The sequence below is a fragment of the Suricata suricatta genome, chromosome 4 (assembly GCF_006229205.1).
Source record: "Suricata suricatta isolate VVHF042 chromosome 4, meerkat_22Aug2017_6uvM2_HiC, whole genome shotgun sequence".
Lineage (NCBI taxonomy): Eukaryota > Metazoa > Chordata > Mammalia > Carnivora > Herpestidae > Suricata > Suricata suricatta.
This window is the reverse complement of record NC_043703.1, coordinates 143,759,553-143,785,403: the sequence shown is the minus strand read 5'-3', so window position 1 is coordinate 143,785,403 and position 25,851 is coordinate 143,759,553. Positions and strand designations below refer to the sequence as shown.

At 37.5% G+C, this 25,851-nt stretch overlaps 1 protein-coding gene across 8 annotated transcripts in view; it reads left to right on the top strand.

The window, feature by feature from the left end:
* Positions 1-25,851, top strand: part of BABAM2 (BRISC and BRCA1 A complex member 2) — a 396,153-nt gene that overhangs the window by 77,240 nt on the left and 293,062 nt on the right. For all 8 annotated transcript variants that reach the window (XM_029938035.1, XM_029938033.1, XM_029938034.1 and 5 more), the window contains one exon: positions 10,220-10,314. In XM_029938035.1, the coding sequence (XP_029793895.1) occupies positions 10,220-10,314 (95 nt within the window). The remainder of the gene's footprint in view (positions 1-10,219; positions 10,315-25,851) is intronic.

The window sequence follows — 25,851 nt, the reverse complement described above, 5'->3', positions numbered from 1 at the left end:
GATTAATTGAACTGTGGCTGCCAGAGAGGGAGTTTTCCAGAAGCACACTTATATCTGTTTATAACTCAGAACTGGGAGTGCCAACCCAAAATTGGGATAGAATCTAAGAATATTATAACGGGCTGTAAATAGATAAATCTAACAAGATTGAAATATAATAGGGATAAATTTGAAATCCTGAAATGGATTCTGAAATTCAGCTGTCCAAATTAAGAATGAGAGAGATATGGGCTTAGTGTGTATATAAAAGTCTTGGGGCTTTTAGTTGATAAGAAGCATAATATAAATCAACACTGATGTGGCTGCCAAAAAAGCAGTCTCAGTTTGCAGTGGTATTTATTAATAAAAGTTTAGGATCTAAAATGGAGGCATGGATTTTTTTTTTTACTTGATTCTGTGTTCTTTAGAGCACACTTGTTATCTTCTGTGTAGTTCTGGTTATTCTTTTCTAAGAGGGCTACGGACAAACTGACTGCATGCAGAGAAGAGAGAGGAGAGGGCGCTAAAGGAAATTGAAGCCAAGTGAAAGCAGCTGGGGTATTTAGCCTGGTCAGGAGGTGACTCATGGTGGGGTTGAAAGAGAGGTCATAAGAACTGCCGGCAAATAATTGAAGGACTATGATATTAAATGAAACTAGAATTGTTCCATCACTTCTTAAGATCCAGTGGATACATTTTTGGAGAGGAAGAGAATTAAATTTAAGTGTAAGGAAACATTATCAAGAGTTGGAGCTAACCTTTGGAAATGAGTCACCTCTCCAAAGTCTTTTGTAAAACTATTGCTTGAACCTACCTTTCCACTGAAAATTCCTATCACCCTGGCATTTCCACAAGACTCGTGTCTGACTCTTACTTCCTATACTTGGAGTTTCAGTAAATTATCATTTTATGAAGCAACTGATAGCAATAATTCTTGGATCACTGGCAGAACTCCACTTATTTGCCATTTGAATTGTTTCCCTGACAAACTGGCAAGATACTGTTTCACTGGTTTAAGAATAAGTAAAGGAGCCTGTGGACAAGCTGTGTTCTTTCTGTAACTGGGGAGAGGACATCGAGTCCACCCTGCAGATGTAGTCACTGGGCCTTCCGGAGATGTGCTGATATCTTGTACAGATTGTCAGCTGTATAGGCATGTGAATTAAAAACTGTCTTGCACCTGGAATTTATGTGATTTCATGTATATGTAATATTATGAGTCATAGTAGATACGTATTTTCAGAGGGAGGAACTTCTCCCCATTGGTCCCACTAGGGACCAATATGGTAGCCTGGCAATTTTCAGGGAGTCTTAAAAATAAGACTCGAAACTACCATTGTTGTTAGGTGGTCATAACACTTCTAGCCATTCTAGGTGTTTTGTTTCTTTACTTTTTCCTTCTTTTTTTTAACCTCACCTTGTATCACCTCTGATCCTATTTTTATTTCTTTTTTCTCTTGCCTACTCTTCCCCTTTTATGAGAAGTTGAAGTAAGCAGTATTCAAGTAATGTGTACTCTGTGTTCGTATCCTCTTCTCCAGGGTGAAATAAAGGAAATACAGTGTTATTGCTCTTCTGTATGATTTGTGTTGGTCTTGTCTCCACCATCCCAGCCTTGAGGTCAGGTGCTATGTTTTCTTCTTCCTGTATAACTCCCCAGGTGTCCAGTACGTGCGTCTGTGCATGGTGGGTTTTTAATAAAAGTCCTTGACTGATTTACTGAGTAGTCACCCTAGCAAGAAAACAATGCTGCATTTTATTCCAAAGAGGCTATAGATATTGAGGCAGAGTGTTTCACGAGTTCTTTGAGGTCGAAGGTAAAATGTTTGAGAAACTCTGAATGTAAACGTGTGAGATTCTGAAAGATGTTTAAATTACTTCTGTGTTTTACAAAATACTTGTATAATGTTTTTACTGTATGCAATATAGGAATCTCTCTCTCTCTCTAAAAGGATCTTTTTTCGTTGAGGGTATGCTAATTTGGTATATGTTGTTTCTTTTAAGAAAATTGTTTATTCAAATACTTTTGGCTCTTTAACAATTTATGAAAATCAAAAATTAAAAAAAAAACCAGTATTCCCAATATTTTCCTTTAGAAAGAGACATTTGGGGAACTTCTTGAAAAACAGATCTTTATTAGTACTTACCTTATAAAAGTATTCTCTGCTTTTAAAAAGGGCTCATTGTAGAGTTTTTTTAAATGGAAAATTCCCCAACTGTATTTTCTTTTAATTTATTTACTTATTTATATTTATTTTTATTTTTTATATTTTATAGTTTATCGTCAGGGTGGTTTCCATATAACCCCAGTGCTCATCGAAAACTTACTCATAACCATTGAGTAAACACTTTCTAATTTATTTGTGTTTAAGGTTAAAGTGGAAAAAATTTTTACATCTGATGAAAAACAGCATTATTGAGAAATAATTCGTGTACCATCCAGTTCACTCTTTGAAGTGTACAATTCAGTGGTTTTTAAATACATTCACAAGGCTGTGCAACCATCAGTATCAATTTCAACATTAATTTTCATTACCACCAAAGGAAACTATACTCATTATCATTATTATTCCCTCCCTCCTCCTCTCATCCTGGCCTCTGGTAACTGTTAATCTGTTTTCTGTCTCTGTGGATTTACATATTATGGACATTGCTTACAAATGGAATTATATAGTAATCATACACCGTATGTGGCCTTTTGTGTCTGTTTTCACTTAGCATAAAGTTCTCAAGGTCTTTCGTCTTTGTAATGTGTATCAGTGCTTCTTTATAGCTGAATGCTACTCCGTCGTATGTCTATACCACATTTTATTTCTACATTAGTCAATTGATGGACTTTGGGCTTTTCCACTTTTTGGCCATTGTGAACACTGCTGCTGCAAACATTCACATGCAAGCTCCTGTGCGGACATACGTTTTCAGTTTTCTTAGGTATGTACCTAGCAGTGGAATTGATGGGTCATCAGGTAACCCTAAATGTAACATTTCAAGGAACTGCCAACCTGTGTTTCAAAGTGGTGGCACCATTTCATATTCCCACCAGCAGAGTATGAGGGCTCCCATTTTTCTGCATCCTGATCAGCACTCTTTCTTTTTGATTATAGTGATCGGAGTTGGTGTGATGTGGCATCAGATTGTGGTTTTGATTTTCATTTCCTTAATGACTTAATGATGTTGAGCATGTTATCATATGCTTATTAAGCATGTCTGTGTCATCTTTGGAGAAATGTCTGTTCAAATATTTTGTCGGTTTTAATTTTTAATTACTTAATTTATTAAAGTTAATTTTCTTTCTTAAAGATTTTAATTCCAGTGTAGTTAACATACAGTGTTATATTAGTTTCAGGTGTACAATATAGTGACTCAACACTTCCATATGTTACTCAGTGCTCATCAAGAGAAGTATACTCTTAATCCATATCACCTATTTCACCCATCCCCCTCACCTTCCCTCTGGTAACCATTTGGTTGTTCTCTATAGTTATGTGTCTGTTTTTTGTTTGTCTTCCTTTTTTCTCCCTTTGTTCATTTGTTTTGTTACTTAAATTCCACATATGAATGAAAGCATATGGTGTTTGTCTTTCCTGACTTACTTCATTTAGCATTATACTCTTTAGCTTATTCATGTTGTTGCAAATGGCAAGATTCTTTTTTATGGCTGAATAGTATTCCATTGTATGTATACACTACATCTTTAGCTATTTATCTATCAGCGAACACTTGAGCTGCTTCCATAGTTTTGCTATTGTAAATAATGCTTCTTTTGCCCATTTTTAAGTTGGGTTGTCTTTTTTAATGTTGAGGTATATGAGTTCTTTATATATTCTGGATATATGTCCTTTATCAGATACATGATTTGCCAAATCATGTATTTCCTCTCTGCAGATTGTCTATTCACTTTCTAGATAAAGTACTTTGAAGGACAAAAGTTTAAAATCTTTTTGGAGGTTAGTTTACCTAGTTTTTCTTTTGTTGTTTGTGCTTTTGATTCATATCTAAGTAAACTTTGTTTGTTATGAAGATATAGTCTTACATTTTCCTCAAAGTGTTTTATAGTTTTTGCTCTTATACTTAGGTCTCTGATCCATTTTGAGTTAAATTTTGTATATGGTGTGAGTTAGGGACCCATTCATTTTTTTACATGTGGCTATCCAGTACCATGTGGCACAGCACCAGTGGTTCAAAAAGACTATCTTAGTCTGTTTAGGCTGCTATAACAAATTACCATATATTGAAGGACTTAAACAACACTATTTCTCACTGTGCCAGAGGCTGGGAAGTCTGAGGTCAAGGTGCTGTCAGAGTCAGTGTCTGGTAGGTTCCGCCACTTGCTTCATAGTCTATCTTTTCACTATAACCTCCCATAGCAGAAGGGGGCAAGGGAGCTCTCTTGGGTCTTTTTTATAAGGGGATTAATCTTGTTCATGAGAGCTCACCTATCAAAGGCCTCACCTCCAAATACCATCACACTGGGGATTAGGTTTCAACATATGACTTTTAAGGGGGATACATCCAGTCAATAGCATATTCTTTTATTTAAAAAAATTTTAATTTGTGGTAAAAATAACAAAATTCACCATCTTAATATTTTTTGTGTACATTTCAGTAGTGTTAACAGTATTCACATTGTTGCACAACTAATCTCCACAACTTTTTTCATCTTTAAAAACCAAAGTTCTGTACCAGTTAAATAGCTCCCAAGTTACCCCTTCCCCCAGCTCTTGCTAACCACCATTCCTTCTCTGTCTGTGGATTTGTCTGCTCTTGGTACCTGATGTAAGTAGACTCAAAGTATTTGTCTTCTTGTGACTGGCGTATTGTCACTTACCATAGCACCCTCAAGTTTCAACATCCATATTATAGATGTGTCAGAATGTTCTTTTTAAAGGCTGAATAATGTTCCATTGTATATGTATACCATGTTTTGTTTGCATGTTGTTTTCATTAGGCTTTTGTGAATAATGCTGCTGTGAACATGGGTGTACAAGTTTCTGTTTGAAAACACTGATTTCACTTCTTTTAAGTATATGCCCAGAGGGGTGGATCGCTCAGTCATATGGTAATCCTGTGTTTTAATTTTTGAGGTAATGCCATGTTGTTTCCCATAGCGGCTGTGCCATTTTACATTCTTATCAGCGGTACCCAGGGGTTCCTGTTTCTCCACAGCCTCTCCAACACTTGTTATATTATCTTTCTCTCTTTTTTTATAGTAGTCACTTCTTTTTTTAAATAGTAATACTTTTTATGAGTGTGAGGTGGTGAGAAGACTCTTTTTGCGTCACTGAATTGTCTTGACACTCTGGTCAAAAATCAGTTGGTTATAATAAAATAAATAAGTCACAAGGATGAAAAGTATAACAGGTAATATAGTCAATAATATTGTAATACACGTAGCATGGTGAGCACTTTGTAATGTGTGTAATGTATATAGTGGTTGTTGAATCACTATGTTGTACACCTGAAACTAATTTAATATTATGTCAAGAATACTTGAATTAAACATAAAAAAATTCAGTTGACTACAAATGTGGAAGTATTTCCAGACTGAATTTTATTCCATTGATCAGTATATCTGTTCTTACATTAGTACCACAGTGTCTTATTTGGAGTGTCTCTGTAAAAAGTTTTGAAGTTGGGAAGCATGTCTTCCAACTTGGTTTTTTCTAAGATTGCTTTTGGGCCATGCTGGAACCCTTGCACTTCTGTATGACATTTAGGATTGTTTTGCCAGTTTCTGCCAAAAAAAAAAAAAAAAAAGGCCAGTAAGCATTTTGATAGGATTGCATGAAAACTGTGGATTAATTTAGGTAGTATTGTCATCTTAACAATATTAAGGCTTCGGATCCATGAACATGAGATGTCTTTCCATTTATGTAGGCCTTCTTCCATATCTTTCAACATTTTTATAGTTTTCAGTGTGCAAGTTTTGCTTGTTTGTCTAAATTTATTCCTAAGTATTTTATTCTTTTTGGTGCTATTGTAAATGGATTTTTAAAAAAATTCATTTTTGGATTTTTCATTGCTAGTGTTATAAAAATGTAATTCATTCTATGCATTAATTTTGTATCTTGCAACCTTGGTGAACTTGTTTATTTTGATGGGTGTGTGTGTGTGTGTGTGTGTGTGTGTTTGCGTGTGTATTCCTTAGGATTTTCTATATGCAAAATCATGTCATCTGTGTACAGAGATAATTTTGCTTTTTCTTTCAATCTGGATGCCATTCATTTCTATTTCTTGCCTAATTGCCCTGGCTAGACTCTCCAGTCCAGTGTTGAGTAGAATTGGCAAAAGTGGATTTCCTTGGATCAGATTTTAATGTTTGTGGTTTGGAAATATGTATTACTGACAATGATACTTTGGGAACTTGAAAATCCAGCTTTATATCCTCTTGTAGTGACAAAAGTGATAAAACTTTTTATTTTAAGTTTATTTATTTATTTTGAGAGAGAGTGGGGGAAGGGGCAGAGAGAGAGGGAGGGACAGAATCCCAAACAGGCTCTATGCTGGCAGTTCAAAGTGTGAGATCATGACCTGAACCAAAGTCAAACGCTTAAACAACTGAGCCACCCAGGCACCCCCAAAACTTCTATTGGAATTTAGCATGCTGCTTATTTTTTGAATATTAAGATGCACAATAGATTCTAGCTTGGCTTTTTCCAAAACTTTGATGCCTCTGCTCTGTTATCTTTATGAATTTGTTTTCTAAATGTCACTGAAGTAAACCAGCGTGGGACTTCTAAAACCATATCTCTAATGTATATGTCCTTCTAAGGAATTGTGTGTACTGAGTATATTTGAATAAGAATGAGTAATCAGAATGCTCATATTATCTCTACTGGTGTTTCTTAGTCTTAGTTTGGGTTAATGCTTTATAGTTAGCACATTTGAAGTAAGTTTATAATTTGTAATGGATACAGTTGAAAATCAGAATAATGATAGTGGGTAAGGTGAAGAAGTGGTCGTGATTATACTACTTTTGATAATTTAATTCTACATCTAGCTTCTGAAAAGTATATTTTCCTTTTTTAAAAAACATTTCAGTATGATTAACATATAGTGTTTTATTAGTTTCAGGTGTACAATATAATTCAACAATTCTATACCTTTCTCAGCACTCATCAAAATAACTGTACTCTAGGGACGCCTAAGTGACTCAGTTGGTTAAGCGTCTGACTCAGGTCATGATCTTACAGTTTGTGAGTTTGAGAATCCCTGCTTGGGAATCTTTCTCTCTCCCTCTCTCTCTGCCCCTCCCTTACTCATGCATACACATGTGCTCTCTGTCTCTGTCTCTCTCCCTCTCTCAAAATAAATAAATAAACTTAAAAAGTAAGTGTCCTCTTAATCTCCTTTATCTATTTCCCCCATCTTCTCACCCACCTCCCCTCTGGTAACCACCAGTTTGTTCTCTGGTTTGTTCTCTATATTTAAGAGTCTGGGGTTTTTTTTTGTTGTTGTTTGTCTCTTTTTTTTTTTTCTTTGTTTAGTTTCTTAAATTCCAAATATAAGTGAAATCATATGATATTTGTCTTTCTCTAACTTATTTCACTTAGCATTATAATTTCTAGGTCCATTCATGTTGTTGCAAATCTCATTCTTTTTTATGGCTGAGTAATAATTCGTCATGTATGTACACCACATTTTCTTTACCCATTTATCTATTGATGGGCACTTGTGTTGCTTCTTTATCTTTGGTTTGTAAATAACACTGTGGTAAACAGAGGGGTGCATATAGCTTTTTGAAGTAGTGTGTTTGTTCTTCTTGAGTAAATACAAAGGCTGTATTTTCTTGCTCATATTTATTCTCTACAGAAAGAGGTGGAAGTAACTCTTCTGCACTTTATTCCTAATTATAGATCAACAGCACTTAGATATCCAATTCAGAAAATAGAATTTTTTAATATATTGAACAATTCTTGAATATATTCTGTATGTTACACTTTGCCCCATTGGAAACATGAAATAAGTATAAGCATGTTTATTCTCTGAATGCTTGTAAGATATTTAGGAAGTCAAGTGTTTGTCCTTGTACTGCTCTGTATTTGTGCTTCTGTGTATGTTCTGTCTCCCTAACTCAACGTAGGCTCCTTGAGGAGAGCCATCTCTGTATTGGCACAGTGTGCATCACAGTGCCTCACACATACCGTGTGCTTATTATGAGTTTTTGGAATGAGTAGAACAGGAAAAAACAATATAATACTACAGCCAAATAGTCAAGTGAGTGGCATAACTAGTCAGTATATGATGATTGGTGTCTACTGGATTTATTAGGCAAGTCTTCATGCCAGACAAGGTAATTAAGTGGACTTATAAAGGATGGGTATGGACTGAGCAAGGGGAAAGAGTATTTCAAGTAGGTGTCATAGTTTGGAGGCCAGTAAGCAGATCATATCGACTGGAATGGAAGGTTGGTATTGGCTTGTAGACAGAAGGGTGAACCAATAAGTAGGAACATCGTATTGCAGAGGCCTTTAAGGGCTAGTTTGAAAGGTTTGCCCTTACTCCATTTGGCATTAGCAAATCACTGAAGTTTTTTGAGGCAGAAAGTTTTGAGGCAAAGCAATACTTTAAGAACGTTTACTTGGTGATAGTATATATTATGGGCTGGAGAGAAACTTGTTTCAGGAGCCCATTTAAGAGGGTGTGATTATCATTGAATTCTTCTAGTCTGTTGATTCTTAAAGAATAGCATTTTTTCTTTTATTTTTAGTGGCTAGCATAGTGGCTAGAGCAGAATTCAATTTTACTTTTTTTGTTGGATGCATGAATGCATGAACTAGGTCACCTGGGCCTGGACAGAGCTATTAGCAGGAAATACCCATACAAGAAACATTTTGGAGGGAGAATTGAGATGACTGGCTTTCTAATAGTATAAAGGGTGCGCGTGAGGTCAAAGAGGACACTAAAGTCAGAGCATGGAGGATCAAGGCATCCCTAGAAATAAGAAAACCAGCTAGGGGAAGTGAGGAGTGAGAAAAGGGACAGTCATGAGCATGTTTTTAGACTTACTAAGTTTGAGATCGAAATACATAGTACATGGAGGTAGAAAGGCTCCAGTGAGAACTGAAGTCTATCAATTTGGATATTACTGTGAAGGCCTTGTTTGAGCAGGAAACATGATTGGACTGACAAAACTGTGCATGGGTGCAGAGGTTAGGTGCGTGTGCACTTGTATACACACTCATACGCTAGAACCCAGTATGTGTGTTCAGTTGTCGACACACTAACCTGCTCTGGCTGGTATTAGCAGAATGATGAGTACTGGTTCTTGGGGTGACCAGAGGAGGGAAAAGAGCTAAAGAAGGAGACAGGAAAGGATCAGAAGGGAAAGAACTTAACAACACGCATTTCTTAGGTGACTTTGTAATTTGTCTTGTGTTTCAAGATGATATCAGTAATAACTGATGCTCCCATCTCCAGCTGCCATGATTTATTCTCACGTCAAATCTGTGACACCAGCACTACTAGATCCCCTTTTACTGATGAAGAAACTGAAGTGTAAGGAAGTTAAAATTTGCCTTAAGATGAGTTGAGCTAATAAATAATTAGGATACATTGTGGATATAAAGCTGACCGTTTGGATTCCACGCCAAATATTCTTTCCATTATACCAGAAGTTTGTATGTTTAGTTTCTTCAAGGCAAGGTCTTTATCTTTAGAGAAACATGCTTTAGGAAAGGCTTATTAATTAGCAGGCAGTGATTGGACAGTAACATTTCCTATAGAAGAATTTTCATGAAGTTCGGATGCGAATGCTTCCACTTTTCTACTTGGGTATTTTTATTTGTAGTGTGGTAGGAGACAAAACTTTTTTGATTCCATGTTGTAGGTACTAATACAAAAGATGATATCATTTCTTCCATTTGAAGAATTAATCACTTAGAAAATGCTTTTCAAAAATCATTTATTTATTTTGGAGTGGGGGAGAGAGAGCTAGAGAGAGAATGCCCGGAAGGGGCTGAGAGAGAGGTGAGAGAAAATCCCAAGCAGAGAGAATGTGACAGAGTAGAGCCTGATGCAGGGCTTGAACTCACGAACCGTGAGATCATAACCTGAACTGAAATCAAGAGTTGGACGCTGAACTGATAGAGTCATCCAGGCGCCCCTCAAATTTTTTTCTTTTTGTTAAACTAAATGTAAACTTTTTTTTTCTTTCCCAGAAGTGTTTGTGCTGCATTCCTCAGAGCATTCATAAATTAGCAAGGAAATACAAAAGGCCTGATGTTTTCTTTTCTTTCAGGGGATATCATTTTCAATGCCCAATACCCAGAGCTGCCCCCTGATTTTATCTTTGGAGAAGATGCTGAATTCCTTCCAGATCCTTCGGCTTTGCACGTGAGTACTGCAGGCTCATTTTGGATGATCTTTGTTTGTTGAAGGAAAATAAAATTAGCTTTTGACAATTGCTTGACAGATAAATTTGCCAAACATGTGGGATTTTTTCCCCCTCTGTCCTCTGAAATAAGTACAACTCTTTGTGTGCCAAAATAGTTTAAAGATTTTTTTCATTGCTGTTTTATTTTCAGACTATTTTGAATTGAAATCTGTAGTATATTGATTAAAATATTTTACTTCAGCTTAAAGAGACATGTTGAAGAGATTTCTTTATTTTAACTTAATAGTTCATGCCTGCAATCAATTTTCTAAAGTTTACTAACACTTCATCACAGAGCTTGTTCAAGAGGTCTATTCTGGATAGAAGTGAAAGTGGCAAATTTGGACTTGCATCCATATTATCTCAGTATCAGAAGGGTAAAGACCAGATTAAGTGTTCTTTATTAAGCAAGACCAAAAACTTTGTAGTTAAAGTAAAATATTTCTGAGGTTAAAGCAGGGAAAGGAGCAGTGGTACTTGTCAGAGCACATGTGGTTTACATAAAAAATTGTGTGTTTCACATTGCTCGTGGAGAAAAACATGTGCCATTTTGTTTAAAAGGTCTGAGCAGACAAAATGTCTCTTTCTTTCTCTTCGCAAGTTCAATTTTGTTATGATGTCTATACTATCAGAGGGTTTTATTGTTCTAAGCTATGTTCTTTGCTTGGTCTTTCTTGTCTCAAAGTTTTGTAATTAAAATTTTCGATGACTTTGAAATCTTGTCCGCCCCCTCCCTTTTTAAAAAGGGAAGTGTTAAACAGGAAGTTTTAACCCTAAACCTAAAGAATTATCTTAAATTTTAGAACACAGCTGTAAAAGTGCAATTGGCAAGAGTAGGCTGGGTTTGTTGCAAAATTTCTAATAATTACACTCAAACTGTTAATTGATTTTTAAAAATGCATAGTTTCAGCATTGGTCCCTTTGGATGCTGTGTATTACACGTTGACCCCATGTTGAAGCAGAGGGGCCTTACCTGGGGTAAAAGAGGCGGAAGTATCTCTACAGACTTCTTTTGTGTTAAATCTCCTGGGTGGAGGGTAACGTGCTGAAGGCCAAAGATGTATTACAGGCTAAGTGCTCTGGGAATTTAAAGAAGGTTGTCAGAAAAGGCATTGTAGTAGAGATGAGACTTGAACTCATTCTCAAAGAATGGGTCCTAAGTGGGGAGTGTGGCAGAGAGAATTTCAAATAGGGGGGATGATATAAAACAAATGAAATGTCTAATATATCATAGAAGAAGGTACTGGAAGGTTTGCTGAAGTGTAAGTTAATATAAAGAAAGACTGGAAAAGGTTAGAGAGGGAAGTTGGGACAAGATTGTGGAGAGCATTAAATGCTAGGTTAAGAGCCACTGAAGGAAATGATAATTACAGAATCGTTTAATAGCAATGTGATCAATAAAATGGATCAAGGAAAGGTTGAGGAGCAGAACTGAGGACTGTGGCAAAAATCTGGGGGAGGGAGAAAAAAGGGCTTTGAGCTAGGATGATACAAGAAGGAATATGTGAAGGAAAGGATAAGAAATGTTTATAACTTTTTTTTTTTGGAATTGCCTTTAAACTTTGCAAGGCATATCTTGAATATTGAAAAGTTTTGTGAGAGTGTAGAATTTAAAAGCCAAGAAGGACTTCAAGTTTCAGCTTATTCCACTTTTCTATTTTATTTTATTTTTTTATGGGTTTTGAAATTCTTTTTTTTATTTTTTGAGAGAGAGAGCACCTGTGCAAGAGTGAGCAATGCAAGCGGGGGAGGGTAGAGGGGGGAGAGAGAATCTCAAGGAGACTTGCACATCCAGTGCAGAGTGTGACGCGGGCTCGATCTCACCACCCTGAGATCATGACTTGAGCCAGAATCCAGAGTCGGTTGCTTAACCAACTGAGCCACCCAGGTGCCCCACTACTTTTCTATTCTAACATTGAGAAACTTGACCTAGAATTATATAGTTGTGTTACAGCTGATATTATAACTCGACTCATCTTATTACTTAGTCCCTGAGTGAAGTTTTTGCAGATGTTTTTGAGAAATTAGCTGAAGAGGAACAGCCACAAAAAAAAAAAGAAATCAAAGCGCTGTGTCTAAGAGAAGGATGACAAATCTAGGGGAATGCTTTCTTCAGCAATAGTCAGTCTAAGGACTCAAGCAGGCTCCCCAGTGCTTTTTCCGGGACCGGTGGTTTAGGCATGTCTAGAAAAGCAACCATGGGACACCCGCTGCCAGCTGGTGAGGTCCACCCAGCCCTAGAGGTGCCCTGGATGCTCACTGTCATCTGGCTAGAACACTAGGATGACAGGACAAATGTCAGCACACGTCTCCCTGAGGATAGCATGCCTCCAAAGGATTTTTCCCTCAGTTGTTAATAGGCAGTGGTTTAATTCTTCAATTCATTTCAGCCTTTTTTCCTTCCTTCCTACACTGTGCAGAGCACAGTCACTAATAACCTGATTTGTTATATATGGTTCTGAATGAAGGAAGGATTACATATACATCACCCGTGGAGTAGAGAACAGGATGTCTAGAGTTTTTGGATTTTCCCCCTGAAGTCCTAATTGCAGGAGGGAATGAATAGGCACCGTTAGATTCTGGGAGCGTAGTCCAAAGTAGTTGCTGAGGCAAATATGGAATTTCCTTGAAGTTCCTGGGTTTTATCTTCAAAATTAATAAAAATTAATTTGCATTTGATTCCATAATATGCTTGTGCTCTTTAATAAAAAGTATATTAAGCTGCAAATACTTGAGAAACAAATGTGTGCCAGTTTGAGAAATACACTTTTTGAGAATATATGTGATCTTTTATTTATTTAATTTATTTAAACTGGCTTCTTTCCATGAAAGGATTTGAAGTAACTTAAATAAAGGATGCACATAAAGTCAATGAAAATATGTGAGGTGCTCTAATCCATCAGATGAAGTCACCTCTTTCCAAACTCATGCTCTTCATTCACAGAGACAAGTTTCATTAAGGACTTTGAGATCCTCAGATGAATGCAAAATACTAGATAGTAGCACCAGATGAAGACTAGACAGACAGCAGAAACAGATAATCTCATGGACACCAGAGAATCGTAAAATCATGGAGTTATAACTGTAGTTGGCCAGTGGTTTCCACTTCTGGCCATTAGAATAATTTAGGAAGCCTGTTAAAAATACAGGAATAGCGAATTACACTGTTACGGAGCCAAAGAGTCATTAAAGTCTCTGGGCCATTTCTGTGTATTAGTTTGTGAACTGTTATTGGGAATCACTAATTGAACCCATCTTTTATAGTAACGTCTCCAACAGAAGGCCATTTGTCTTTGCTTGACATTGTTTCCAGTGAGGTATCATTTTCCATTTTGCGGACAGCTCCATTTCTTTTTTTTTTTTTTAATGTTTTTTTATTTATTTTTGAGAGACAGAGCGCGAGCAGGGGAGGGTCAAAGAGAGAAAGAGACACAGAATCTGTAGCAGGCTCCAGGCTCTGAGCTAGCTGTCAGCACAGAGCCCAATGCGGGGCCCAGACCCACAAACCATGAGATCATGACCTGAGCCGAAGCCGGATGCTTAACTCACTGAGCCACCCAGGCACCCCTTCTTTTTTTTTTTTAACTAACAGCTTTATTGAGACAGTTTATGTGCCATGTAATCTACCCACTTAAAGTATATAATTCAGTGGTTTTTAGTATATTCACAGAGTTGTGCAACCATTGCCACAGTTGAATTTACATTTTTAAAAATTGAAGTATAATTGACATTTTAACATATTACTTTGAAGTGTACAGCAGGATGATTTGATATTTGTGTATATTGTGAAATGATCATCACAGTGTTGAGTTAACATCATCAAAGTCAAATTTAGACGTTAACAGTCACTTCCTTATCCTCCTCACTCCCACCTGTATCCACTCTAAGCAGAAACGATTCTACATTCTGTCTCTGTGGATTTGCCTGTTCTGGACATTTCATATAAGTGGAATCATACAATGTGTGATCCCTTGTGACTGACCAATTTCATCAGCATACAGTTTTCAATGTGTCATATATCACTACTTCGTTATGTATTGCTGAATAATATTACATTGTACGCATAGGCCACATTTTACTTATCCATTGTCAGTTAATAGACATTTGGTTTGTTTTTGTGTTTTGGCCATTATCAGTACTGTCGTAATTTCTCTTGGGTATATCCCTAGGAGTGGAATTGCTGTGTCAAATGGTAACCACGTTTAGCTTTTTGAGGAACTCCCAGACTGCGTTCCAAAGTGGCTCTACCATTTTACACGCACACCAGCAGTATATAAGTGTTCCAGCTTCTCCACATCCAAGTAACCAACATGTGTTATTATCTGCATTTTTGATTATAGCCTGTGAAGTGGTATCTCATTGTGGTTTTGGTTTGTTTGTTGCTGGTGGCTAATGATGTTTTGCATCTTTTCATGTGCTTATTGGCCATTTTAAAAACTTCTTTGGAGAAGTGTCTGTTCAGCTCCTTTGCCCATTTTTTAAATTGAGTTATTTGCCTTCTGTTGTTGAGGTATAAGAGTTCTTTGTATATTCTGGATAGAAGATGTACGACTTGTCAGAATTTTCTTCCATTCTGTGGGTTGTCTTTTAACTTTCTAGGTAGTATGTGGAGGACAAGAAAAAAGTCTAACTTCTTTACATTTTATTTTGTCATGTGTGGCTCTGATTTCATATCTAAGAAACCATTGCCTAGTCTGAGGTTATGAAATCTTACTGTTGTCCTTAAAAACTTCTGTAATTTTTGCTCTGACATTTAGATATTTGGTCCATTTCAGGTTAATTTTTGTATATTTTGTGAGATAGGGGCCCCTACTTCATTGTTTTATAAGTAGAGATCCAGATGTCTAAATATGATTTATTGGAAAAATGATTTTTTCCAATAGTTTTTTGAATTCTTGTTGAAATTCAGTTGACTGTAAATGTGAGGGTGTTTTTCTGAACTTTCATTTCTATTGATCTGATCTGTATTTTAACCTTATACAGTACCCTGTCTTGACTGCTGTGACTTTGTAATAAGTTTTGAAATTGTGAAGTCCGAGTTTTCCAACTTTGTCCTTTTCCAGGATTGCTTTGACTATTGTGGGTCCCTTGCATTTCCTAGGATCAGCTTTCAGCTTCTTCTAAGAATCTAGCTGGGATTTTGGAATTGCATTGAATCTAAATCCAGCTAGAGAATTGCTGTCCACCATTTTCATTCAGAACTCCCTTCCCCCATTTATCTGAACAGCTTGCTTCCCTCCTATTTTCAGATGTTACTGTATCAGAGAGACCTTTCCCGGTGTTCTGATACAAAGTAGTAGTAACACCTTCCCCCTTACTCTCTCATTTTTAAATCATGCTTTATTGCCTTCTTTGCACTTATTACTATTCTATAGATTTTTGGTTGCTTATTTATTTGGCATCTCTGTCCCAGGGTGACCAGTGGCCTTCGTGTGCCTGAGGGGGATGGGCTTTCTGGGATGTGGTACACTCAGTGCTGAAACTGGGTAGTCCCAGGCAGATTGGGATAGAGAGTTCCCCTTGCTTCTTCACTGGAATGGAGGCCTCATGAGAGAACGAATTCATTTTCTTCACTGCCATGTCCTAGTATCTAGAAGAATGTCTGGTGTGTAGAGGTGCACAATGCATGCATGTGTGTATTTTTATTAAGAGATTTGTTGGTTTCCAAAACTAGAAAATATGTTCTAGGTGAAAATTTCAAAATAGAAGAGATTCAGTTTTAGAGAAACTGGGAGATAAAAATCAGTTAACAGAATCTCCGAGGCAATGATTTTCAGCCTCGGTTTTGCAATGCCCTGTGGTATGTTTGGCTACCCAAAGGGCATTGTGAAATTCTTTCCCCAAAAGTAATGATAATTCCCTTTAATTTAAAATAAAATTGCACCAAGAAGGAAGGGTGGTTCAGAAGTTTAAATGAGAAGGACATGTGTTGCAATTATAGCAAAAGTGGAAGCCACTGATATCTGACTTCCTGGTTTGAAGAAGGTGAGAGTGGTCTTGGGTTTGGGACAAGTATCTTCATGGCAGGGAATCTGATGTTACTCATTCCTTCGCTTACTGTTTTGCTCAGATGGAATGTAAGTGTAGAAAGAAGGCTTGTGCTCACACCTTGTCACTTCTCCCTTGCTCTTTCTTCACTGTGCTACCTCCACAAGGACATCTTTAAATGTGTCCTTGCAAAACAGTGCCCATCCCCTGTGCACTTTGCTGAGTTGGGCTGCATGGCCCATGGTTGCAAAATGCTATCCAGATGTGTGGTACCCCTATTTCGAGACGCTTCCCTGTGCCGTGGTCTACGGTAGATTTTAAAACGGCGATCTCTGTCATTTTTCAAATATTTATTTACTGCCTCATTAGAGACCCCTAAAAGGCTTCTCTTTAGCCCTAAAGCTGAACATAATCTCAAGCCAGAGAAGTGAATGGGGCTGCAGCCTGCGGTGATATGTGCAGGGATGGAGGTAGGTGCACGTGGTGCTGTGGGGGGAGTGGGAGGGGCGCTTTACCAGCTCCCTGCATAGGAAGTGTCGGAGACTTAGGAGCGGGTTCTGTGATCAGTTATAAGTGATTCTTTATAGAACAATGATGTATCTACAGAAGAGTGTACAAATCACAAGTGTGTTACATGGAGGATTTCCAAACAGTAAACATATCATGTAACCAACACTTAGATCAGAAATAGCAGTTCGATATGGGGTTCGAACTCACGAACTGTGAGATCATGACCTGAGCCGAAATCAGGAGTCGGACCCTTAACCGACTGAGCCACTGGGCACCTCATCACCCCACATTCATTTGTGGGCTTCACCCCTGTAGTTTGTTGTTTGCTCATTCCATGGCATGAGTGCAGAGCATAGTTTATTTGTCCAATTGACATTTGGATTCTTTTCAGGATTTTGCTGTTGTGGACAGTGCTCTCAAGAATATTCTTGTGTCTGTTTCAGTGAGTATGTGCGTGCATTTCTGGGGGGTATATAGGGAAGGGCCCTCCTGCTGGACCATGTGGTGTGGAAGGGTAAGGAGAGATTAATATATATGCATGTGCATACACAGGTATGCTTTTGAAGGTATGTGTTATAAACTAGGCCTTAAAAGCACAGTTGTAGGAAAACGGAACATCTTGAAAGTACAAATATGATACACTTAAAATGAAGCTTGACCAGTTTGTCATTCGGAGTTTAGTCAGGAGGCAGAAACCATACCAGGAACTCGAATTGGGAAATTGAGTAAAGAGACTTATTAGCTATTTCATGGAGTAGAAGAGCATTCCAAAGAATGCAAAGCACAGTGGTTGTAGAAAGCAGTTATTCCATGGCCCAGAGTGAATACCTAAGAGGGAACAAAACTTAGAAGGCTCCTTCCCCAGCTCTCCCTTCCCTGCCCCGGGCTGACTTCCCGTCCTCCTTGTTGGAGAGGGTGTGACGGCAGGATTATGGAGACCTAAACTCACAGGTGCCGCAGGCCGGAACTGGTGTGGCCTACAGGGTGCTGGTGGGCCAGTGTGGCGAGCGGAAATGGGCTGGGTGCCAATTCTGCAGGCTGGAGGGTGGCACTACCGGGTCTCCTGCGTGCCCCTAGCAGTTGCACCATAGGGGCAGCTATGAACACACCTCAGAACCTGGGTCGGAAGCTTCTCCCTCTGTTATGCCTTGCACCATCCATCCATCACTTTGTACTGACAAGCTAAGCGTCGCACCAGCTGGCAAAGGAAAAGTGTTTGCAGGGTCCAGTTCCGGTTTCATAAATAGGACAAAGATGAGTAGGTTGGGAAGAGGAGCGGCAGTAAATGACTAGCACAACTAGACAATGCGAAGTGTATCTTCCAGTGTCTTGTGTTCTGTTGTGTCTACTCTACTGTTAGTCCATTTAATGAGTTCTTAATTTTAGGCAATATGTTTTTCACTTCCACAGTGCTTTGGTAAACTTTTCTGTTTTTCTGTAGTTTTGCCATTTTGTCGCACATGCTGATCCTATTTATTTTTAAGACCTTGTGAACTAGTTCTGATATCTGGACTATCCTAGGGTCTATTTATTTTGCCTGCTTTTTTCTTTGGTTATCAGTCATATGGTTCTATATTTGGTGTTTTTTGTAGTTTTGAGTTAATGTCAGACATTCCTGTTTAAAAGAAAAAACAACCATCAAGGCTCCAGATGATATGGTCATCTTACAGAGAGACGGTTCATTGTCCCCTCTCATAGGTGGAGAGTGTTGATTGGTCACCTGAAGCTAGACAGGACTTTGCTGGGTTGAGGCTGGTTTACGGCGTTAGTGAGGGCCATCGACCTGCGCTTCACTGTGATCTCTGAGGTAGAGCTCTTCAGGGGTTTTGTTTCTGTTTTTTTCTGGAAGTCTGGAGTGGTCAGTGTTCCTAGACACTTCTAAGTATCTTGGCCTATAAAATATTTTAAAGTAGAATACCACATCATTTACCAAATATTCAAATACCAACAGCATGAATCTTTGTCCCACTAGATTTGAAATCCTAAAATTTCCATTATAAGACTGTGATAGCTTTCAGAGTACCTGCTTTTCAGAGCTACTTGCTTGGTTTTAGTTTCTTGCGCATGGGTGGCCCTATAAGTCATCAGATGTCTTGAGGGTAACTGGCTACATGTTTGATATCTCTCAAGACTCTGCCAAAAGTTCTAATGATTTTTTTCTGAGTCCAGCAGCAGCTTTATGACTGTGCAAAGCCTGGATTCTCAGCCTCCCTCTTGTGCCTGGAATTTGCAAATGTCCCCAGGGTAAAAGCAGAAGTCAGTTGTCTTGCATTTTTGAGAACATATAATTTTACCCTTTACTTTCATAGCAAAAATACAAGAAATTTCAGTGGACTATAAAATATGACTCACTTTGGCAAGAATACAGAATTAATACAAAGTATTAATTGAGAATGTTTGATGTTAATAAAAATGTTCAGTAACATTAATTGGTAAAATGTTCGAAAACAGTGTACTTCCTTTTTTATGAAAACCTAAACTTTAAGTTCCAGTAGGTTTTTCTAAGGTAGAAATAAGGGTAAACATTACTTACAGGTGGCATCTGTTGCTTCCTCGAGTTGAATTCAAAGGATGCTTAGATTCAAAGGAAGCGTTAATGTATGATCCAAGTAAATATGAGAGAACTAGAAATTTTGATGCAAAATTGGTTTATGTGCTGATGAGTTAAAATCTCTATTTGTACTTCTACCAAATATCACTATTTTTACTTACCAGCCATGGAAACATTTTATGAGGTAGGAGGAGTGTCCATGTTATTCTTTGTAAAATGTCCTTCCTTAGGGGAGACAGTGGAAGGCTCTGGTTTAAAAACATTCATTTATGATTTCATCTATTTTTCCAAAGGCATTGCTATTACAACTAGTTGTAGATTAAGGAGCAGAATATTAATATATATACGTGTGTATGTACACACATAATTTTGACGGCATGTGTCATAAAGAGGGCTTTAAAAGCACAGTTGTAGAAAAACAGAACATCTTGAAAGTACAAACAAGGGACATTTAAAATGTTCACTCTCAGAAGACAAATGAAAAAAAAAGGCAAACCAAGTTATTTTTTGAAATCCAATGGCAAATGTAACATTTAGCAGATGTTACCAGTTTTGATTTACTCGACTGAATTTGCAGGAATGCTTTTGGGAAAATGAAGTACTGAGTTGCACGTGATGCATTTCAGCTTAAGAATTTGCTAGCCCCGAGGAGTTAGCTCATGATCGGTGTTTGGAGTTCATTGCCTTTGGTTGGTTGACTTCCTTTGTCATCTTCTCTTTATCACCTTCTACTCTCTCTAGCATTCTCCTCCGAGAGTTGGGCTTTAAAATTATGGTAACGTATTTTTGTTATTAATAACATGTCAAATATAGGCAAGTGCCAAGAAAACAAATTGCTCACAATTTAGAGTGTTCATATAGAATGATGTTAATGTATTTATTCCCAGTGTTTTTCTCTGTGTCACCTGCACATATGTCCTCCACAGTTGTCAGTGATTTTTACCTTATATACTATCATAAGCACGTCTCCAATGACGTTACAGACTCATCTGAAGCACCTTTTAAAGTTGGCTTCTGTTCTTTCGACCTGTTCTGATGGTTAGTACTTCCCCAGGCAAATAAAAGATATATCGCAAACCAGGCCTTTCTTTTTCTTTATTTTTAAATGTTTCTCATAAAAAAAAGACCAAGGGCCATTTAAGGCTGTTAACTGAACTGGTGATAATTTTTGAATTCTTAGTAACTAATAGTTGTTTATGGTTAATAACTTATTAAAAACAGTCTTAATTCATCGTAAGTCTAATGGCTATGAACAGGTACTCTAGCCATGTTTCTCTTAAGAAATAAGAATGGAATGAAAATTTTAGTGAAACTACATCAGAATTGTTTTTGGGCTAGCATACACACAGCATTGAGTTGGAGATGAAGAACTCCACCTTTATTTTTTTTTTACTCATTCTTTTATTTATTTATTTATTACAATTCAGCTTTTATTTATTTATTTATTTGATAATAGTTTATTGTCAGATTGGTTTCCATATAACACCCAGTGCTTCTCCCCACAAGTGCCCCCCTCCGTGACCATCACCCTCCCCCTTCCCCTTCAGCCCTTGGTTTGTTCTCAGTATTCAGTAGTCTCTCAAGAGGACCTTGGATTATTTGGGGAAACAGGACTTAAATTTAAAAAGAGAAATGTTGTAGCAAATTGTAATATATTGTCATGGCACCTTATACTATCTCTGGAGCACTACTATTTTGTCTGGTAATTGTGTGTTTCCATTTTTGTCTTTTCTACCATTCCCCGAGCACCTTGAAGCAGAGACCATGCCTTATTCATCTTTAATTTAGAACACTTACTTGTGGTATAGGACTTAGTAAGTACACACTAATATATGTATTTTTGAAATGAATGAATATGGTAAGTGTACCACATTAATGGCACAGGAGTTCTGATGAGGTGGAGTCTGTGGCGATCTGAGGCTTCATAGAGGTTGGAGGGTTTTAGTTAGGTTTCCAAGCAGGGGGTAGGCTTTAGGAAATGAACAGAGAGGATGGTGCACTGTAGGCAGGGGGACAAAGCTTCCAGAGAAGCCTCACGAACCAAAAATAGCTTATTGGAAGCACCGAGCCAACTAGTTTTGTTGGAGGAGAGTGTGTATAGGCAAGTATTAGAAAATGCAGTTACAGAGGTAGATCGAGGTAAAATTGTAAGGGGTTTGGGATACAAAGCAAGAGATTATTCATTACTAGCGCAGCCTCTGATTTGAAGAAACTACTGTAGCCTTAGGTTTTGTTTTCCTTTTTAGAAAAAGACATTGAAGCTTTTGTGAGACGGTAATAATCTAGGTAGTTTTTTTTCCTCCTGTGGTATTGAGGATTACAGAAATTTTTGATATCTTTACTTTGTAGCCACCTGCTGTTAAGTACACTTCTGGAAATAGTTATGAACTTCATGTATACGCATTAGGTTTTCAGAGGAGTCAAATTTTTATTATATATTTTTAAAGAAAAATGTGCAGTTAACTATTGATTATATTCCTTCAGAGTCTTGAAATTGATTATTTCACATTCTCCACTGTTTCAAAGGCTGGCCTTCCAATTAGCTTGCTTTGTGTGCTTTAGTATACAGGGCCTGATGAGTGAATAAACTCTAATAAACTTTTAATTTTAGAACTTTATGTTATAGAATTTTTAGGTTCAGATTTACAGAATTATTGCAAAGATAGTACAGAGTATTTCTGTATGCCCCACATTCAGTTTCCCCTATTGTTAATGTCTTACATTACTGTGATTCATATGTCACATTGATGAGCCAATATTGATACAGTATTATTAACTAAAGCCCATACTTTATTCAGAATCTCTTAGTTTTTTTTGTTCCTAATGTTCTTTTTCTGTCCAGGATCCCATCCAAGATACCACATTACAGTTCATCTCCATGTCTGTTTAGGTTGTGGCAGTTTCTCAGTCTTTCCTTCATGACCTTGACAGTATGGACGAGTGCTGGTCAGCTCTTTCGATTATGGGAGGGGTTATGAGGCCCAGGTACCTAGCATCTCTGCCTGTATTTATTGACAAAACTGTTAATATTGGTACCAATCTCACAAGTTGTTGTGGGAGTAAGGAAAGTAATATTTGAGTGGAAAAATAGAAATAAAACTGCAGGCATGGAAACCAAAATGACCAAGGGCAACGTATAATCATAAGCACAGAGGGCTTAGCAAATATTTATATTTTCAAAGAAGCCCCCGTGTTTACCTATATAATTGGCAGCAGCTTATTCTGCTTTTTGAACTTGCACTGAAACTCATGTAAGTGCGAGGTTTTGTACTTGATTGAAAGTCTTTAAGTTTGGGATCATTTTGCTGTCTTTGGGTTGTCTATGGGGATGGGAACATTTTAAGGAGAAGAGCCTCATAAATTTGAACCTGGTTCTAATGTATGCTTTCTCCAACATTTTGAAAAAGCTAAAAAAAAAAAAACCTCTTAGCCATTTAAAAACATTTTTCGGAGAAATTATCTGCATCCGGCTGAGAATTTTATGCCAAACTGCAGCCCCCACACAGGCTTTGGAGAGCCAAGATATTTAAACCTGCAAAGTGCCAGCTCAACCCTTACGCTGGTCTGATGTAATCATTTAACCACAGAGTGGCTTGTAGCCTTGAACTGACAATGACTCAGTAGACCTTATATATATTCAAAAAGTGTTTTTAAGTTATTGGGATTATGAAAATACCATAGAGGCACAATATTATTATAAGCAAAACATTCAACACATTTAATGCAGTTTCTTGACTGTATTTCAAGAACATTTATGAAGAAGCCATATTGGAAAAGTAAGAAGTCTGGATTATTATAGATTTTTTTAAAAGAAAGGCAGCAAATTACTTACAGAATCTAAAATTATCTGCCAGAGATCATCACGCATTTGAGATCAAAGGGGTCCTTTAGGAGATTTGAAAAAATTTACTGGTAAGGATAGTGACTTATATAATAATTATAATGTGTGTGTTTAAAGGTACATTTTTAAAGGATTTATATATTTTATTGATTTGGAGATGCTTGGAAGGTTAACATGGACTTTAGGCCAGTAAGCCTCTGTAGGAAGTATTTTAAAAATGCAAAATTTGCCCCAAGGAAGTTTGATTTTAATTTAAAAACTAATATATTAAAAGTGTAAGTGAATCATTTATTTTCCTTTCAACCCTACCTCAGTACTACTCCAGAGCCCAAATTCACTAAACCCACTCATATTAAGTTAAAAGCATTTTAGAGTCAGGAAAAGATGAAATAACTATTTCAAACATTTGAGTTTGTGTGTAGAACTGAACAGAAATGATTTTGAGATATTAGCTGTAGATTTATGTCGTAAATGTGTCTTTTTGAGCTCACAGTGAATAAATTATGGCACCCTTAATATATTTTGAAAGAGAAAATCTGTAATAGTAATTTGCAAACTTTGGAGTCTAAAAATAAATCCATTAACTTAATGACTTTAACTTCCTGAAGAGAGCCTAGGAACCATTTCTTACTTTTGTTAGTACTTTTTTAGACCTTTTTATTTATAACCATTAAAGTTGTAATGTAAATGTTTGTGCTGTTTTACAGCATGTCCTGTGAAAATTTTCTGAGAAAATAATGCAATAGAAGATGTTTATAAAATCTAAAGTAGGGGCATTTGGGTGGTCAGTCAAACTTCTGACTTGATTTCAGCTCAAGTCAAGTCATGATCTCACGATTATAAGATTGAGCCCCCATGTTGGGCTCCATGCTGAGCCTGGAGCCTGCTTGAGACTGATTCTCTCTCTCTCTCTCTCTCTCTCTCTCTCTCTCTCTCTCTCTCTCTCTCTCCCTCTCCCTCTCTCCCTCTCTCCCTCTCTCCCTCCCTCCCTGCCCCCCACTCCCTACCTCTGCTCCTCCCCTGCTTTTGCACATGTGCTCTCTCTTTCTAAAAAAAAAAAATTAAGGTAAAGGATTAATGAAATGTTTGAAAATTGAGGAACCTTAGATGATTAAAAAGTTAAGATAATTTAATTATAGAGCTTTATTATTTTTTTAATGTTTATTTTTGAGAGAGCGTGTGCGCATGTGCACGTGCACACACACACAAACACACACACACGTGGGGGTGGGGCAGAGAGCGAGGGGGACACAGAATCTGAAGCAGGCCCCAGACTCTGAGCTGTCAGCAGCCCAATGGGGGTGGGAGGGGGGCTTGAACTCACAAACATGAGGTCATGACCTGAGCTAAAGTTGGACCCTTAACCAACTGAGCCACCCAGGCTCCCCATTGTAGAACTTTTTAAACTGTTTAACATCATTTTATGACTGTAAATTTGTATCTAGCCATTTTTAGACATGAAAACATAATTCTTTAAAAAAATTTTTTTAATGTTTTATTTATTTTTGATACAGAGAGAGACAGAGCATGAGAGGGGGAGGGGCAGAGAGAGAAGGAGACACAGAACCGGAAGCAGGCTCCAGGCTCTGAGCTAGCTGTCAGCACAGAGCCTAAGGCGGGGCTCGAACCCATGAACACGAGATCTGACCTGAGCCGAAGTTGGAGGCTTAACTGACAGAGCCACTCAGGCGCCCCAGAAAACATAATTCTTAGATACAATTTTTAGAAGTCAGAGCAAAACAGTGTTCTTTATAACTACAGAATTGATTCATTTTTAAAGACTTTGTATTATGGAGAATTTCAAACACATATAAAGTAGACAGTATTGGATAATGAGTCGTCATGGCTCTGTCACCTAGCTTCAGGGACTGTCAACTCAAATTCATCTTGTTTTATCTGTATCTACATTCACTTATCCCTTACCATATTATTTTGAAGCAAATTACATAAATAACATCATTTCATATGTGAATACTTTTGTATTTACCCAGAAAGATAAGGAATCTTTGGGGTGCCTGGGTGGCACAGTCAGTTGAATATCTGACTTCGGCTCGGGTCATGATCTCATGGTTCGTGAGTTTGAGCCCTGAGTCGGGCTCTGTGCTGACAGCTCAGAGCCTGGAGCCTGTTTCAGATTCTGTGTCTTCCTCTCTTTCAACCCCCGCCTCCACTTGCACTCTGTCTCTCTCTCTTTCTGTCTCTCAAAAATAAACATTAAAAAATTAAAAAAGGTTAGGAATCTTTCATTATTTGTTAATATTAACACATTGTGTTTTATTAGTTTCAGGTTAGTTAACAGGCAGTGTAATACTAGTTTCGGGTGTTTCGGGTGTACAGTGTAGTGATTCAACACGTTTATACCTCACCTGGTACTCATGGCAACAAGTGCACTCCTTAATCCCCATCACCTGATTAAACCCATTCCCCCATTCACCTCATCTCTGGTAGCCATCAGTTTGTGGTTAGACTCTATAACTAAGAGTCCGTTTCTTGATTTGTTTCTCTTTCTCTTTTTTTCCACCCTTTGCTTATTTGTTCTATTTCTTAAATTCCATATATGAGTGAAATCATACAGTATTTGTCTTTCTCTGACTTATTTTGCTTAGC